General features: G+C 48.1%; 1 protein-coding gene and 1 long non-coding RNA gene across 4 annotated transcripts in view; one reads left to right on the forward strand and one right to left on the reverse strand.

The window, feature by feature from the left end:
• The window catches only part of STMN4 (stathmin 4), a 21,539-nt gene continuing 6,670 nt past the window's right edge, over nt 1–14,869 (reverse strand). Inside the window, exons 2-6 of one of the 3 annotated variants that reach the window (XM_028725262.2) lie at nt 9,376–9,462; nt 8,047–8,142; nt 5,835–6,040; nt 1,828–2,019; nt 1–360 (exon numbers count right to left, since the gene is read on the reverse strand). In XM_028725262.2, coding sequence (XP_028581095.1) covers nt 301–360; nt 1,828–2,019; nt 5,835–6,040; nt 8,047–8,142; nt 9,376–9,388 — 567 coding nt within the window. In that variant the 5' untranslated portion in view covers nt 9,389–9,462 and the 3' untranslated portion in view covers nt 1–300. Of the gene's footprint in view, nt 416–1,827; nt 2,020–5,834; nt 6,044–8,046; nt 8,143–9,375; nt 9,463–14,869 lie in introns of all 3 variants that reach the window. The other 2 variants (XM_028725261.2, XM_077925368.1) reach the window with 2 other exon arrangements.
• LOC144327184 (uncharacterized) overlaps nt 7,055–14,869 on the forward strand; it is a 24,699-nt gene continuing 16,884 nt past the window's right edge. Inside the window, exons 1-2 of the long non-coding RNA XR_013392087.1 lie at nt 7,055–7,279; nt 12,569–12,620. This is a non-coding gene — a long non-coding RNA (uncharacterized LOC144327184). The remainder of the gene's footprint in view (nt 7,280–12,568; nt 12,621–14,869) is intronic.

Here is a 14,869-nt window from a genome sequence, read left to right on the forward strand (position 1 = left end):
TACACCCAGCTCTTTCCCAGCTCTTTCTTCCCCTTGCGGTTCCCCCTCCCTCCCTGAAACACACAAGATGCTGTCACCAACCAATTCTTCACATTCACAAACAACGAAAGCAGAGGACAGTCCCGATCCGTTAGTCAACACGTTGCACTTGGAGGCAGCCGCCGCTGCCGCCATTGCCACCACCACTGCCACGTCAGCCGCCTGCCATCATCACAATCATCTTCTTCTTCTTCTTCTTCTTCTTTTGGAGCTGTCAGTCCAAAGTGTCATGTGCCCGCCCCGGCAGGGAGTGGGGCGCCTTTACCTCGAGGCTTCTTCTTTCAGCTCCTTGTTCTTCCGGACCTCCTCAGCGTGCTTGTCCTGTGGAGACACCGCCAAGGTGAGGGGATGGTCACTTGCTCAGGTGGCTTCCAAACTGGGTCAAACATATTTACAGAGGAGGGTGTAGACAGATGCATTATGGTCATATCCGGCATGCTTTCAACTTGCACAATTTCAAGCATAAGCAGCTGAAGAGGGTTGAAATTGCACGAGTTAAATGCGAGCAAGGCAGAGAGAATGAAAGGTTTGTTCGCACCAGGTCTGCTTTGGGTTACTCAGTGCATAAAGAGCCTTTACTTTACGATAATCTTTATTGTCATTGTCCCATACAGAACAACGAAATTGAAAAATCTACATAAGACATTCAAAACCCAACAAGCCTGCTATCCCAGCTATCCCAACCTGGTTAGCCCCCTAAAAACTCTGATACCCCATTTTTAAATACAATATACTCCCATACACTGCGTTTAAAACCAAAATCGCATTTGGATAGAAACCGTTTCTCAGGCAGCTAGTCCTAATCTTTATAACCCTGTACCTTCTCCCAGAAGGCAGAAGCTGAAAGAGAACATTTCTGGGGTGCGCACTATTCTGCGCTATCTCTGCAGCTTTCTTATGACACCTGGAAGCATAGATTTGATCCAAGGTGGGAAGAGTGCACCCAATAATTCTCTCCGCAGTCTTTACAACCCTGGACAGCATTGTCTTTCCCCTGACCGTGCAGCTCCCAAACCACACACACAGACCATAAGTTAATACACTCTCCATTTAAGCTCTCCGCCTTGCTTGGAGGGAGCAAGTTTGGCTCAGCGCACCCATTCTGGGATGCTCTCGCAAGATCTAACAGCACCATCTGAGCTCCCCCGAGCTCTTGTGTGAGCACCCCTAGGCTTCTAGATCCAGTGTATGGAGATGTCCTTGCAGAAAGCTTAAAAACTCTTTCCGTGCCAGATCTGTTTGGGTTTCCCCAAGTGAAGAAAGCTGAGGTTCTCTCCTTTGCTTACTGGGCAAGACCCACTCAGTGGGCAAGCTCTGGGAATGCTGGATGCAGAACCCTTGGAACCAAAACTCTGATTCCGATGCAATTGTACTGTGTAAGTATTTTTAAAATTGTCCTGATATTGCAGCGGTTCTCAACCTGTGGGTCCCCAGATGTTGTTGGACTGCAACTCCCATCATCCCTAGCTAGCAAGGCCAGAGCTCAGGGATGATGGGAGCTGTAGTCCACCAACATCTGGGGACCCACAGGTTGAGATCCGCTGAATCAGGGTGGTATCCAGTAGGTCCGTTCTAGTGCAAGGATTGCCCACCTAGTTCACTCACTGTGGCCAACTAGAAGCCTGTGGAAACCAGGAGGCAGGACCCGAGTTCAAGAGCCCTCTTCCCTCCTGAAGTTTCCAGGAACTGGGATTCAGAAACAGTGCTGCCTCCATCCTGCAAATCTCTCTGACGCAGCCCAACCCACACCTCCCGCAGCTCTTTTTCTTGCAGCTGGCCCCTCCTCACCTTCTCCTGCAAGCGTTCCAACATAGCAGCTAGATGTGCCTCCCGGTTCTCCTTGTTGGACTCCATCTTCTGCATCAGCCTCTCCTTGGCCGTCTTGATGAAGTTGTTGTTCTCCTCGATGGCTTTCTGAATGACCTCTCTCTCGTGCTCTCGCTTGCCCGCCAGGTGCTTCAGCAGCTCTGCTTCCTGGTACTAAACTCACAAAGCAAGACAAGGCATCAAGGACCAGTCATCCTTTGACACAATTCCCACTGTTGGGAGGTGAGTATAGAATCATAGAGTTGGAAGAGACCACAAGGGCCATCGAGTCCAACCCCCTGCCAAGCAGGAAACACCATCAGAGCACTCCTGACATATGGTTGTCAAGCCTCTGCTTAAAGACCTCCAAAGAAGGAGACTCCACCACACTCCTTGGCAGCAAATTCCACTGTCGAACAGCTCTTACTGTCAGGAAGTTCTTCCTAATGTTTAGGTGGAATCTTCTTTCTTGTAGTTTGGATCCATTGCTCCTTGTCCGCTTCTCTGGAGCAGCAGAAAACAACCTTTCTCCCTCCTCTATGTGACATCATAGAATAGAATCATAGAGTTGGAATAGACCACAAGGGCCATCGAGTCCAACCCCCTGCCAAGCAGGAAACACCTATTTGAACATGGCTATCATATCACCCCTTAACCTCCTCTTCTCCAGGCTAAACATGCCCAGCTCCCTTAGCCGTTCCTCATATGGAGGAATGGATCCATATGGAGTATGGATCTTCCCAATTTCCCACATGTCAAAGATGCTTCTAAGCCTCTCCCCGGGGCTTACTGTGCATGTGAGGGGCAGGGGGCAAAAGAATTAAAGTTCTAATTCTGCTTGCGTCTTGCTTCTAAACTGATTGAGGGCTGCGGAAGGGAGAATCTGCAACTGCATTACAGCTTTCCTGCTCTTTTGTTGTCGCCTGTGAAATGGCTTTGGAATCCACTCATCTCTTTCCTCTGCATGGAGTCCTATACATTTCAGAGTGGCTCCCCCATATCAAATAGGAAAGGTCTGTTGGATCAGGCCAATGACCCACCTAGTCCAGCCACCTGGCTGACCAAATGCACGTGGGAAACCCACAAGCAGGATTTGAACACAAGACCCCTCTCCCCTCCTGTGGCTTTCAGCAACTTGGATTCAGAAGCACTGCTGCCTCTGACTATGGAGGCAGAGCAGAGCCAATGTGGCTAGTAGCCATCAATACAGTGGTGCCCCGCAAGACGAATGCCTCGCAAGACGGAAAACCCGCTAGACGAAAGGGTTTTCCGTTTTGGAGGCGCTTCGCAAGACGAATTTCCCTATGGGCTTGCTTCGCAAGACGAAAATGTCTTGCGAGTCTTGCCATTTCCCCCCCCCCCCCGCTTCCCCCCCCTTTTTCTAAGCTGCTAAGCCGTTAATAGCCTTTTAACAGCTTAGCCGCTAAGCCTTTAATAGCTGCTAAGCCGCTAAATCGCTAATAGCGTTAATCTGCTTAGCCGCTAATGGGGTTGCTTCGCAAGACGAAAAAACCGCTAGACGAAGAGAATCGCGGAACGGATTCTTTTCGTCTTGCGAGGCACCACTGTAGTTAAAAAGGGTTAAAAATCTGGGTAAGATTGCTGAGTGCTTATCAAAGTGCATTTGCATCCAAGTGTGTTCAGCCCTGTGGGTGGGATTATAGGAAGCGAGCTACTCAGCACTGCTGAATCTCTTTCCAGACAGGAAGCAGTGGGCAGCTACCACTTCCCACACATGTGGGACAAGAAAGGGGTTAATGCTGGATCTGGTTACTCTGACTAGAAAGAAACTGAGCCATGGACAGGAATTCATTCATCTCTGACATCCGGCTGTTGTGGCTGGCAAGGCCCATTCTTGAGTATCTGCCAAGGTCAGGCAGGGAGACAGAGAGATGCCACCTAATGGCTGATCAATAATTCACCGGCTGGCAAACCACACACATTTCCTCATTACGGGAGCCTTCCTTGTATCATCAACAGTGCCTTTTTGACCTCAAAATGCTTTGGCAGCGTTTTAGAGAGCTGCTTGAGATTTTTCTGGGTCTGACGTCAGCCTCCTCCTTTGAAGCACCCCAGTCGGGAAGCTTCTTAAAGCACTTTTGCATACCGCACTTTGCAGGTGTCTTTACCTGCATGCTATGCAGGCAGCATGAGCAAGGCTGAGACTCTCCCTGCCCCCAGACTGCCTCGCCAGAGTGGTGCATGCTCTAGTTATCTCCCGCTTGGGCTACTGCAATGCACTTTACATGGGGCTCCCTTTGAAGGTGACCCGGAAACTACAACTAATCCAGAATGCGGCAGCTAGACTAGTGACAGGGAGTGGTTGCTGAGACCATATACAGTGGTACCTCGGGTTACATACACTTCAGGTTACATACGCTTCAAGTTACAGACTCCGCTAACCCAGAAATAGTACCTCGGGTTAAGAACTTTGCTTCAGGATGAGAACAGAAATTGTGCTCTGGTGGCGTGGCAGCAGCGGGAGGCCCCATTAGGTAAAGTGGTGCCTCAGATTAAGAACAGTTTCAGGTTAAGAATGGACCTCCGAAACAAATTAAGTACTTAACCCGAGGTACCACTGTACTAAATGTCAAACATTTAAAACTTCCAGACACAGGGCTGCCTTCAATTGTCTTCTAAAAGTTGTGCCGTTCTTTATCTCCTTGACATCTGATGGGAGGGCGTCCCATAGGGTGGGCAGGTGCCACCACCGAGAAGGCCCTCTGCCTGGTTCTCTGTAACCTCACTTCTTGCAGGGAGGGAACCGCCAAAAGGCCCTCGGTGCTGGACCTCAATGTCCGTGCTGAACGATGGGGGTGGAGATGTTCCTTCAGTTATACAGGACCGAGGCCGTTTAGGGCTTTAAAGGTCAGCACCAACACTTTGAATTGTGCTCGGAAATGTACTGGGAGCAAATGTAGGTCTTTCAGGACCAGTGTTACAGTGGTAACCTGAAGCGTAAGTAACCTGAAGTGTATGTAACCCAAGGTACCACTGTATGTTTTTATATGTACTGTAAGGCACCCAGAGTGGCTGTGGAAACCCAGCCAGAAGGGCAGGGTATAATAATAATAATAATAATAATAATAATAATAATAATAATAATAATAAAAATTGGGCACAGAGAGGGCATGTCCTCTGTAGCTAACAAACATTTGTCTCTTTGTTCCCTCCCCTTTCAATGGCCACCACACTGCTTTTAAATCCCCCTTTGTGAGTTATTTACCAGAGGTTTGTTAGCATAGGCTCCCTTAGTTACATTGCACTCTGTGTAGGCCCAGAGGCTCCCTTCCCTTGCACCAAGGCAGAAACTTTATGACTACATTACAAAACCAAAAGAACAGTATGACTATGAAGGTGGTGGAGTCTCCTTCATAGGAGGTCTTACAGCAGAGGTTGGATGCCCATCTATCATATATGATTTAGCTGAGATTCTATGAAGATGGCAGTGTGCATACACTGACCAAAGGAATGTGCCTGCAGAAGGCCGTGAATACACTTGATGGCCGTGTCTGTACCTACCCTTGAGAAATAAACTCCAGCAACTTATAACATTTCCTGCGTTGCATCATGTTTGATTGATCAGGTGCAGCTGCTTGTTTCTCTTAGGAGTGAAGCTAGAGCCACAAAAGCAGTGGGGTTCTAGGGGGCTCAAGATTCTTCCCTGAATTTTCATTTGTGCTTTTTAATAAAGGCCCGTAGCCTTGACCCAGAGAGGTAATGGAAAAGGAGAAGGTGGTTAGTCATGAACCAGCTTAATGGGTCTGCTTGCAGATGTTGAGAGCAGACTCATAAACTGTTCACCAATGAAAATGCTGGAAGGATGCAACTGACCTGATGTGACATTTGAACCACTCCAGTTGCCCTTCTCCTGGCACATGGGGGAGAGAAGGCAAGTTCCCTACCCAGTCCCCTGTATGACCAAACCATGTCCCGCCCCCTGAAAGGCCTGCCATGTTTGCCAACTGGGTGCTGAGGAAGGGTCTCACCTTGCGTCTCTCCTCAGCCGCTTCCAGCTTCTTCTGGATCTCTTCCAGGGAGGGGTCTCGCCGCCGGGGCAGAGAGGCATTGAATTCTGGGATCCCTTCAAAGGAGGGTGGCTTCAGGATGACCTCAAAGGACTGGCCGGAGGTGCGCTTGTTGAGCTCGATGACCTCCATGTCAGAAATGACGCACCAAGTGAGGTCTACGGTGTCTACTGGAAGAGAAGAGGGAGGGAGAGGCTGGGATGTAATCATGCTAAAGAGCAAATGTGTTAATGGAGGAAATGATGCTGGGGATATCTCAGGGCATCCAGCTAGAGAAAGCACAGGAAGGGGTCTTATTCAGAGTCAGACAACTGGTCCATTGAGCTTAGCACTGACTGGCAGCAGCTCTCCAGTGTTCCAGACAGAAAGCCTCCCCTGGATATGTCACTGAGAACTGAATTTGGGAGCTTCCCTGGTTGCTAAGCACCCACCAGACATCTGGTGATATAATCCAGTCCCCACACTGGACCTGATTCCAATCAGCAGAGGAGGATTTAGGGCAGTGTGACCGGTTGCCCTGCACTGGGAGCTGAGCCAAGGGTGCGCTGCAGGGCATCACAACTATGACATAGTGAATTGAGCAGAACAGATGTTGAGAAGCAAGGGGTGCCAAATTTTGGGCTTACACAGAGCGCCACTGAAATATGAAAGAACAAAGTCTGCCCCTGCAACCAGGCTGCTACCAACATGAGTTCTGTCCTGTGATAATAGATTGTGCGCTATGGATCATATTCCAAGAACCCTCAACAACTTCACAGACATGGAGGAGATCTTCACCAAACAAGCAAGTTTGGGAAAGGCTTCCAGACTTCAGAGTAGAAGGCATGAACCCCACAAGAACAAAGAAAGAGCCTCTCCTCAGCATCTGGGGAGCCTATTCTTATTATTTATATTCCGCCCTTCACCTGAAGATCCCAGGGCAGTTCACTACAGGAAAAGGCTATGCTCCAGCTGCTTCTTTCTCTGGGGTCGCTAAATAAAAATGAAATAGGTGTTTGGAGAGGGAATGGACCATGACGTTTCTGTGGGATGTGAAACACAAGAGCAGTCAAGTACAACATTCCTAGAATGAACATGTTTACACATGGGGAGGAATGTTTGTCCAGCCAGCGGGTAAACTTCCTGTTTCCTTCTGGGCTGGGACAGACTTCCTCTGCATGTGACTGGAGGTGGACGTGGCCTCACCTGTGCAGGTAATGACAAAAGCACAGGGCAGGGCAGCCATCTCCCTCTCTTTGACTACATGCATCAAAGAAGCAACATCTGCTTAGCCAAAGATGCCCTCTTGGCATCTTCCAGCCAAGAGAGGACAAAGGAACTGTCTCCTTATGAGATAGTTTCCAGGTGTATGTTACTTTTCTAAGCTAAGTCTGCCTTCTGGGATCCTATTGTGAACAGAATGATATGTGAGTAAACCTTTTTATCCTTTTGTAGAAGACTGTGTCGTGTCTTATCTTTTATGAGGGAATGAGGGGAAAATACCAGAGCAGTTATTATAGAGGCTTTAGCGAGCCTGAGCAAACGCATCCGCTGCAAGTTTAAAAAGGGGAATGGTACTCTGCTAAATTGTGGAACTTGTTAACACAGGTTGGAAAAGGATATAATCAGACAATATATCCTCTCCTGCATCCCTGAACATTCCCACAGTTTCTCTCCTTGCCAGGAGCAGGCGCAAGGAGCACCCAGCTGTTGTCAGACCTGAACCACTAACCTAGATTACATTCCTAACAAGACCAGGGTTGGTAGTGGATGCCTGGCTGCTTTGATCACTTGGGACCATCTCAACTACAGAGCAGCTTAAGCCTAAGTGACATGTAAATGTCAAAACAATTCAATTTTTCACAAACTCCGTTTTATAAAAACATAATTTTTATAAAAGAAAAGAAGTGGAGCCTCTCCTTTGTTACTCGCAGGGTCTGGGCATGTCTGCTGGCATTGTCTAGAGAATAGGAATGCATAATGCATGTCTTAGATTCATAATATATCATCATATATAATATATTACCTTCCAGCCTTCTCAGAGCCCGTGGGAAGGGGAGGCAGGAGGGAGTGGTGCCATCCACCATTTGTGGAAAAGATCAGGGGCAGAAAGAGCTGAGCAAATGGGACACATAGGGCAGCAGGCCCAAACCCACACGCGTCTGGGAGTTAATGGGTCGGTTACCTCACTTACCTTCGTATTTATAAGATGGTTTGTTTAAAGGGTCTGAGAGGAAGCAGGAACAGAAGAGAGACACTAAAGGGAGCTCCTTCATTTTTTCTTTGTAGGCTGCAGGGAGGGGAAAAACACTTTTTCAGGAAAGGTCAAAGTCCTTCACTAAACAGGCTCCCATCCATACAACTGCCTGGCCTCTTCCTCCTCCTCCTTATCTCGCTGCTTCCCTTGTAAACTCAGCAGGGAGGAGGATGGGGACAGGGCCGGCACACCCATAAGGTGGACTGAGGCAGCTGCCTCAGGTGGCAGAAAGCCCTGAGGCAGCTGCCTCAGGTGGCAGAAAGCCATGAGGCAGTGCCCCTGCCCATTGGAAGTTGACACCCCTCCGTTGGCAGAGAGGTGGTGGTGCTTTCAGATGAGATCTTGTGAGATCTTGCTGAAATCTCACACATTCTGCAAGATCTTACCAAAATATTGGATTATCTCATACTCTCCGTGCATAGCTGTCAACGTTTCCCCTTTTTTTAAGGGAAATTCCCTTATTCCGAATAGGATTCCTCGCAAGAAAAGGGAAAAGTTGACAGCTATGTCTCTGTTGGGACGTGGGTGGCGCTGTGGGTTAAACCACAGAGCCTAGGACTTGCTGATCAGAAGGTCAGCAGTTTGAATCCCCGCGACGGGGTGAGCTCCCGTTGCTCGGTCCCTGCTCCTGCCAACCTAGCAGTTTGAAAGCACATCAAAGTGCAAGTAGATAAATAGGTACCGCTCCAGTGGGAAGGTAAACGGCGTTTCCATGTGCTGCTCTGGTTTGCCAGAAGTGGCATAGTCATGCTGGCCACATGACCGGGAAGTTGTACACTGGCTCCCTCAGCCAATAAAGCAAGATGAGCGCCACAACCCCATAGTCGGTCACGACTGGACCTAATGGTCAGGGGTCCCTTTACCTTTACCTTTATGCCTCTGTGAGATCTCTCCAAAAACCATTTCCATTTCATGGTTGCTACAGCACAACCCCGGTAAGGGAGGCATGGGTGGGGGCAGTAGCAGGGTGGCTGTCCCTAGATGGGGACAAAACTAGGACAAGCCAGCTCTGCCTGTCATTAGCTCTGGTGGCACCTTCTGATGGTCTCCCTGCCTTCTGACCCACCCGTCCCAAGGGGCAAAGAGCAGCAGGGGTGCTATTGTCCCATGTTTTAGTCATGGGCTTGGTGGAAGCATTTGACCATTGGTTGCGCAATTTGGGAAGGAAGATGCTGGCCTTTTGGACTGATCCAAGACAAGGGTCTTCTTATCTTCTCCATGGACCTGCTTATCGACCAAGCAGCAAGAACACTCGCGTTTCCATACCTGCCAGCGTCATGGTGCCTGGTGTTATGTGCCTCCTGCTGTCTGAGCACGTATCCGAGTAGGCAAAGATCGTGTCCTGCTTGCAATCTGTAGAGACATGAAAGAAAGCAAATGAACAAGGGTGAATTTAGTTACCGGGTTGTACTTTCAACTTTTCCAGGAAAAAGGGGGAAACATAATGTCAAGATGCTACAGTTTGTATGCTGAAGAAAGGGGGAACCAATGCTGGTACAGTGGTACCTCAGGTTAAGAACTTAATTCGTTCAGGAGGTCCGTTCTTAACCTGAAACTGTTCTTAACCTGAAGCACCACTTTAGCTAATGGGGCCTCCTGCTGCCACCATGCCACCAGAGCACGATTTCTGTTCACATCATGAAGCAAAGTTCTTAACCTGAAGCACTATTTCTGGGTTAGCGGAGTCTGTAACCTGAAGCATATGTAACCTGAAGCGTACGTAACCCAAGGTACCACTGTGTCTTGCTTTGGCAGGGCTATTTCAAAGTTACCATAATATAGATATTATTATTTTTTAAAAAAATTGCACCAAATAAATCAGATTCTAGGCTGGGTTCTGCAACAATGCAAAAGGTGATTGGTACAAATTAATGGCATTTGAATATTTAACCCCCTTATTTCTGTTTCTGAAAGTGTGAGGAGAGGTGAAGAGCTCTGTCAGGCAGTGAAATGTCCACCCTGATCCAGCAGGCTATTACTGCGTCTCTCTGTTCAATCCCAGTTAAGAGCCTACCACTCCTCAATAAACTTCTTCACTTGTTTTCCAGAGACCCTTCTATGTAAGGGCTGGTTCAAACAACTGCCTTCCCCACTACAATTGTGAAGTGTTGATTTTGTTGATCAGGTCTTGTTTGCAAGAATGAAGCCAGACAGCAAGACAATTACTAACTCCATGCATTTTTGGTTCAACCTTCGCACCACCACTGGAGTAAGTAATAATATCGCTGTTCTTCAGAAGTTTAATATCCCCAAATGATTTTCTCCTCCCTTGGAAAAGATACAGGGATAGGCAGAATGGCCTAACGAGCACTTGGTCTATGTTCAGAGGCTGTGTAACTATAAGAACATGTGGGTTATTGTAGCCAATGCAGGTATCTCTGCTCCATTTGTCAAAGATAGCTTTCTGGAGTTAGAATCATAGAGTTGTAGAGCTGGAAGGGACCTAAAGGGCCATCCAGTCCAACCCCCTGCAATGAGAAGGGCACTCTAACCAACACAGACACAAGAGGCCACCTGACAGTGTGAATCAGCGCTTGGAAGCAAATGGCACCAGGTCTCCGATGACCCCAGTTAACACGGCCCTCACAGCTAGGGAGGGGAAACAGAGTCTAGACAATGGGAGCCATTCGGTACCATACACAGGGTGGGGAAGCAGCTGCTCTGCGGAGAAGAGATAGAAGGAATTGTCCTTTAAAAAGTTATCATGGATCTCTGGGCCCTACACTAGTGTCTAGAAAGGCGAGCAGAGCAAAGCATCTAGCCAAAATGTCATGGGACAGGGAGTGGGGGATGAGATATCAAAGAGAAATCATGAGGTTTCATTATTACTTTTTTGTGGTCAGCCAGCCTGGGGTCATGAAGCGGTCTGACTTTTAGTGTGCCATGTAGTCTGACATTGTTGTTGTTGTTCAGTCGCGTCCAACTCTTTGTGACCCCCTGGACCAGAGCACGCCAGGCACTCCTGTCTTCCACTGCCTCCCACACTTTGGTCAAACTCATGCTGGTAGCTTCGAGAACACTGTCCCACCATCTTGTCCTCTGTCATCCCCTTCTCCTTGTGCCCTCCATCTTTCCCAACATCAGGGTCTTTTCCAGGGAGTCTTCTCTTCTCACGAGGTGGCCAAAGTCTTGGAGCCTCAGCTTCAGGATCTGGCCTTCCAGTGAGCACTCAGGGCTGATTTCCTTCAGAACGGAGAGGTTTGATCTTCTTGCAGTCCATGGGACTCTCAAGAGTCTCCTCCAGCACCAGAATTCAAAAGCATCAATTCTTCGGTGATCAGCCTTCTTTATGGTCCAGCTCTCACTTCCATACATCACTAGTGGGAAAACCATAGCTTTCACTATACAGACCTTTGTTAGCAAGGTGATGTCTCTGACGTAGGGGTAGCCAATGTGGTGCCCTATGGAAGTGGCTGGGCCACAACTCCCATCAGCCCCAGCCAGCACAGCCCATGGTAGAGGATGCTGGGAGTTGTAGTCACATATGTCTTGAAGGTGCCACGCTTGCTTGTCCCTATTCCAGCAAACTACAGCCGGGCTAGGCTTTGTGCTGGAGACTCCCGCAGCAGGCACGATGTGTCTGGGGCATTTGCGTGACCTCCAAACCTACATCCCAGCTGGACAAAATCCATATATAGCTGTAGATGCTCTGGCAACAGGCTTCAGAGCAAAATCAGGCTGCTAAGTCTCCATTGCCTTCCCATCTGACACAGCTTCTGTCAAAGTTCTTCCCACTCACTGATTATATAAGACTCAGCAGGCTGCAGCTGTGGAGAGACCTTCCCAGCCTACAATGAGGGGGGAGTCTCAGTCTGTTCACAAGTGATGCTCAGATCCGGTTTTGTGCTCAAAGGCACATCGGCCATAACCTGTGTTACATTTGCCCTCTTCCTCCATTGCATTAGCATCACACATGCCCAAAAACCATCATTTCCGCCACACGTGAAAAGGGGCTGGGCCTTCCAGCCAGCTATTGTTGGCTACTAGCCATGCTGGCTAGGCTCTGCCTCCTTCAATGCTTCTGAATACCAGTTGCTGGAAAGAGCAGGATGAGAGAGAGGTCCTGCGCTCAAATCCTGCTTGCGGGGCTCCCAGAAGGGGCATCTGGTTGGCCACTGTGAGAACAGGAGGTTGGACTAGAAGGACCATTGGCCTGATCCTGCATAGTGCAAGTGAGGGAAAGCCACCAAGTGCAGAGTCGGGCACAGAGCACAGTGTCCTCCTGAAAATGGGACTAGAAGCCATCTTTGCAAATGGAAGTTGACACCCCTTTTGCTGTGACAGTGGCAGTGGGCTGAAATGGGGGGCATTAGCAGCAGGGAGGGGTGCTTTCCCCCCCACCTGATCAATTGTGACACTTGACTACAGCACATAGTGGTGCAGCTATCACAGGATTGAGGGGTAAGAACATGCTCAAGACCACTGTTTTCTTTACTGTTGCTTCATTCTATCCTTCCAGGGTTGCATCGTGGCACGTGGCATGGAAAGCAGATATTGAGGACAAGGTTCTGGTGAGCCCTAGCTTGTTTTCATTCTAAATATATTTTTAATTCTCTTCCTTAGAATCATAGAATCATAGAATCATAGAATCATAGAATCATAGAGTTGGAAGAGACCACAGGGGCCATCGAGTCCAACCCCCTGCCAAGCAGGAAACACCATCAGAGCACTCCTGACATATGGTTGTCAAGCCTCTGCTTAAAGACCTCCAAAGAAGGAGACTCCACCACACTCCTTGGCAGCAAATTCCACTGTCGAACAGCTCTTACTGTCAGGAAGTTCTTCCTAATGTTTAGGTGGAATCTTCTTTCTTGTAGTTTGGATCCATTGCTCCGTGTCCGCTTCTCTGGAGCAGCAGAAAACAGCCTTTCTCCCTCCTCTATGTGACATCCTTTTATATATTTGTACATGGCTATCATATCACCCCGTAACCTCCTCTTCTCCAGGCTAAACATGCCCAGCTCCCTTAGCCGTTCCTCATAAGGCATCGTTTCCAGGCCTTTGACCATTTTGGTTGCCCTCCTCTGGACACGTTCGAGTTTGTCAGTGTCCTTCTTGAACTGTGGTGCCCAGAACTGGACACAGTACTCCAGGTGAGGTCTGACCAGAGCAGAATACAGTGGCACTATTACTTCCCTTGATCTAGATGCTATACTCCTATTGATGAGGCCCAGAATTGCATTGGCTTTTTTAGCTGCCGCGTCACATTGTTGGCTCATGTCAAGTTTGTGGTCAACCAAGACTCCTAGATCCTTTTCACATGTACTGCTCTCAAGCCAGGTGTCCCCCATCTTGTATTTGTGCCTCTCATTTTTTTTGCCCAAGTGCAATACTTTACATTTCTCCCTGTTAAAATTCATCTTGTTTGTTTTGGCCCAGTTCTCTAATCTGTCAAGGTCGTTTTGAAGTGTGATCCTGTCCTCTGGGGTGTTAGTCACCCCTCCCAGTTTGGTGTCATCTGCAAATTTGATCAGGATGCCCTTGAGTCCATCATCCAAGTCGTTGATAAAGATGTTGAATAAGACCGGGCCCAAGACAGAACCCTGTGGCACCCCACTAGTCACTCTTCTCCAGGATGAAGAGGAACCATTGATGAGCACCCTTTGGGTTCGGTCAGTCAGCCAGTTACAAATCCACTGAGTGGTAGCATAGTCAAGACCGCATTTTACCAGCTTCTTTACAAGAATATCATGGGGCACCTTGTCAAATGCCTTGCTGAAATCAAGGTAGACTACATCCACTGTGTTCCCTTCATCTACCAGGCTTGTAATTCTGTCAAAAAACGAGATCAGGTTAGTCTGACATGACTTATTTTTCAGAAATCCATGCTGACTATTGGTGATCACAGCATTCCTTTCTAGGTGCTCACAGACTGTTTGCTTAATGATCTGCTCCAGAATCTTCCCTGGTATCGATGTCAGACTGACTGGGCGGTAATTATTTGGGTCCTCTCTTTTCCCCTTTTTGAAAATAGGGACAACATTTGCCCTCCTCCAGTCTGCCGGGACTTCGCCTGTTCTCCAGGAATTCTCAAAGATGATTGCCAGTGGTTCTGAAATCACATCTGCCAGTTCTTTTAATACTCTTGGATGCAGTTCATCTGGCCCTGGAGACTTGAATACATCTAGACTAGCCAAGTATTCTTGTACTATCTCCTTAGTTATTCTGGGTTGTGTTTCCTCTGCTGAATCATTTGCTCCAAATTCTTCAGGTCGGGCATTGTTTTCTTTATCGGAGAAGACTGAGGCAAAGAAAGCATTGAGGAGTTCAGCCCTTTCTGTGTCCCCTGTTTGCATTTCACCATCTTCTCCTCTGAGTGACCCCACGGTTTCTTTGTTCTTCCTTTTGCTACGAACATACCCATAAAAGCCTTTTTTGTTGCTTTTAACCTCTCTAGCAAGCCTGAGTTCATTTTGTGCTTTAGCTTTTCTGACTTTGTGTCTACACGTGCTGGCTATTTGTTTGAATTCCTCTTTGGTGGTTTCCCCCCTTTTCCATTTTTTGTACACATCCTTTTTTAATCTTAACTCAGTTAAAAGTTCTTTAGATAGCCACCCTGGCTTCTTTAGGCACCTTCCATGTTTCCGTCTCATTGGTATTGCCTGAAGTTGTGCTTTTACTATCTCCCTCTTAACAAACTCCCAGCCATCTTGAACTCCCTTTCCTTTTAGTATTACTGTCCATGGGATCTCACCCAGCACTTCCCTAAGCTTTATGAAGTCGGCTTTCTTAAAGTCGAGAAATTGAGTCCTAGTATGCT

The sequence above is a fragment of the Podarcis muralis genome, chromosome 3 (genome assembly GCF_964188315.1).
Source record: "Podarcis muralis chromosome 3, rPodMur119.hap1.1, whole genome shotgun sequence".
In the NCBI taxonomy this organism is placed as follows: domain Eukaryota; kingdom Metazoa; phylum Chordata; class Lepidosauria; order Squamata; family Lacertidae; genus Podarcis; species Podarcis muralis.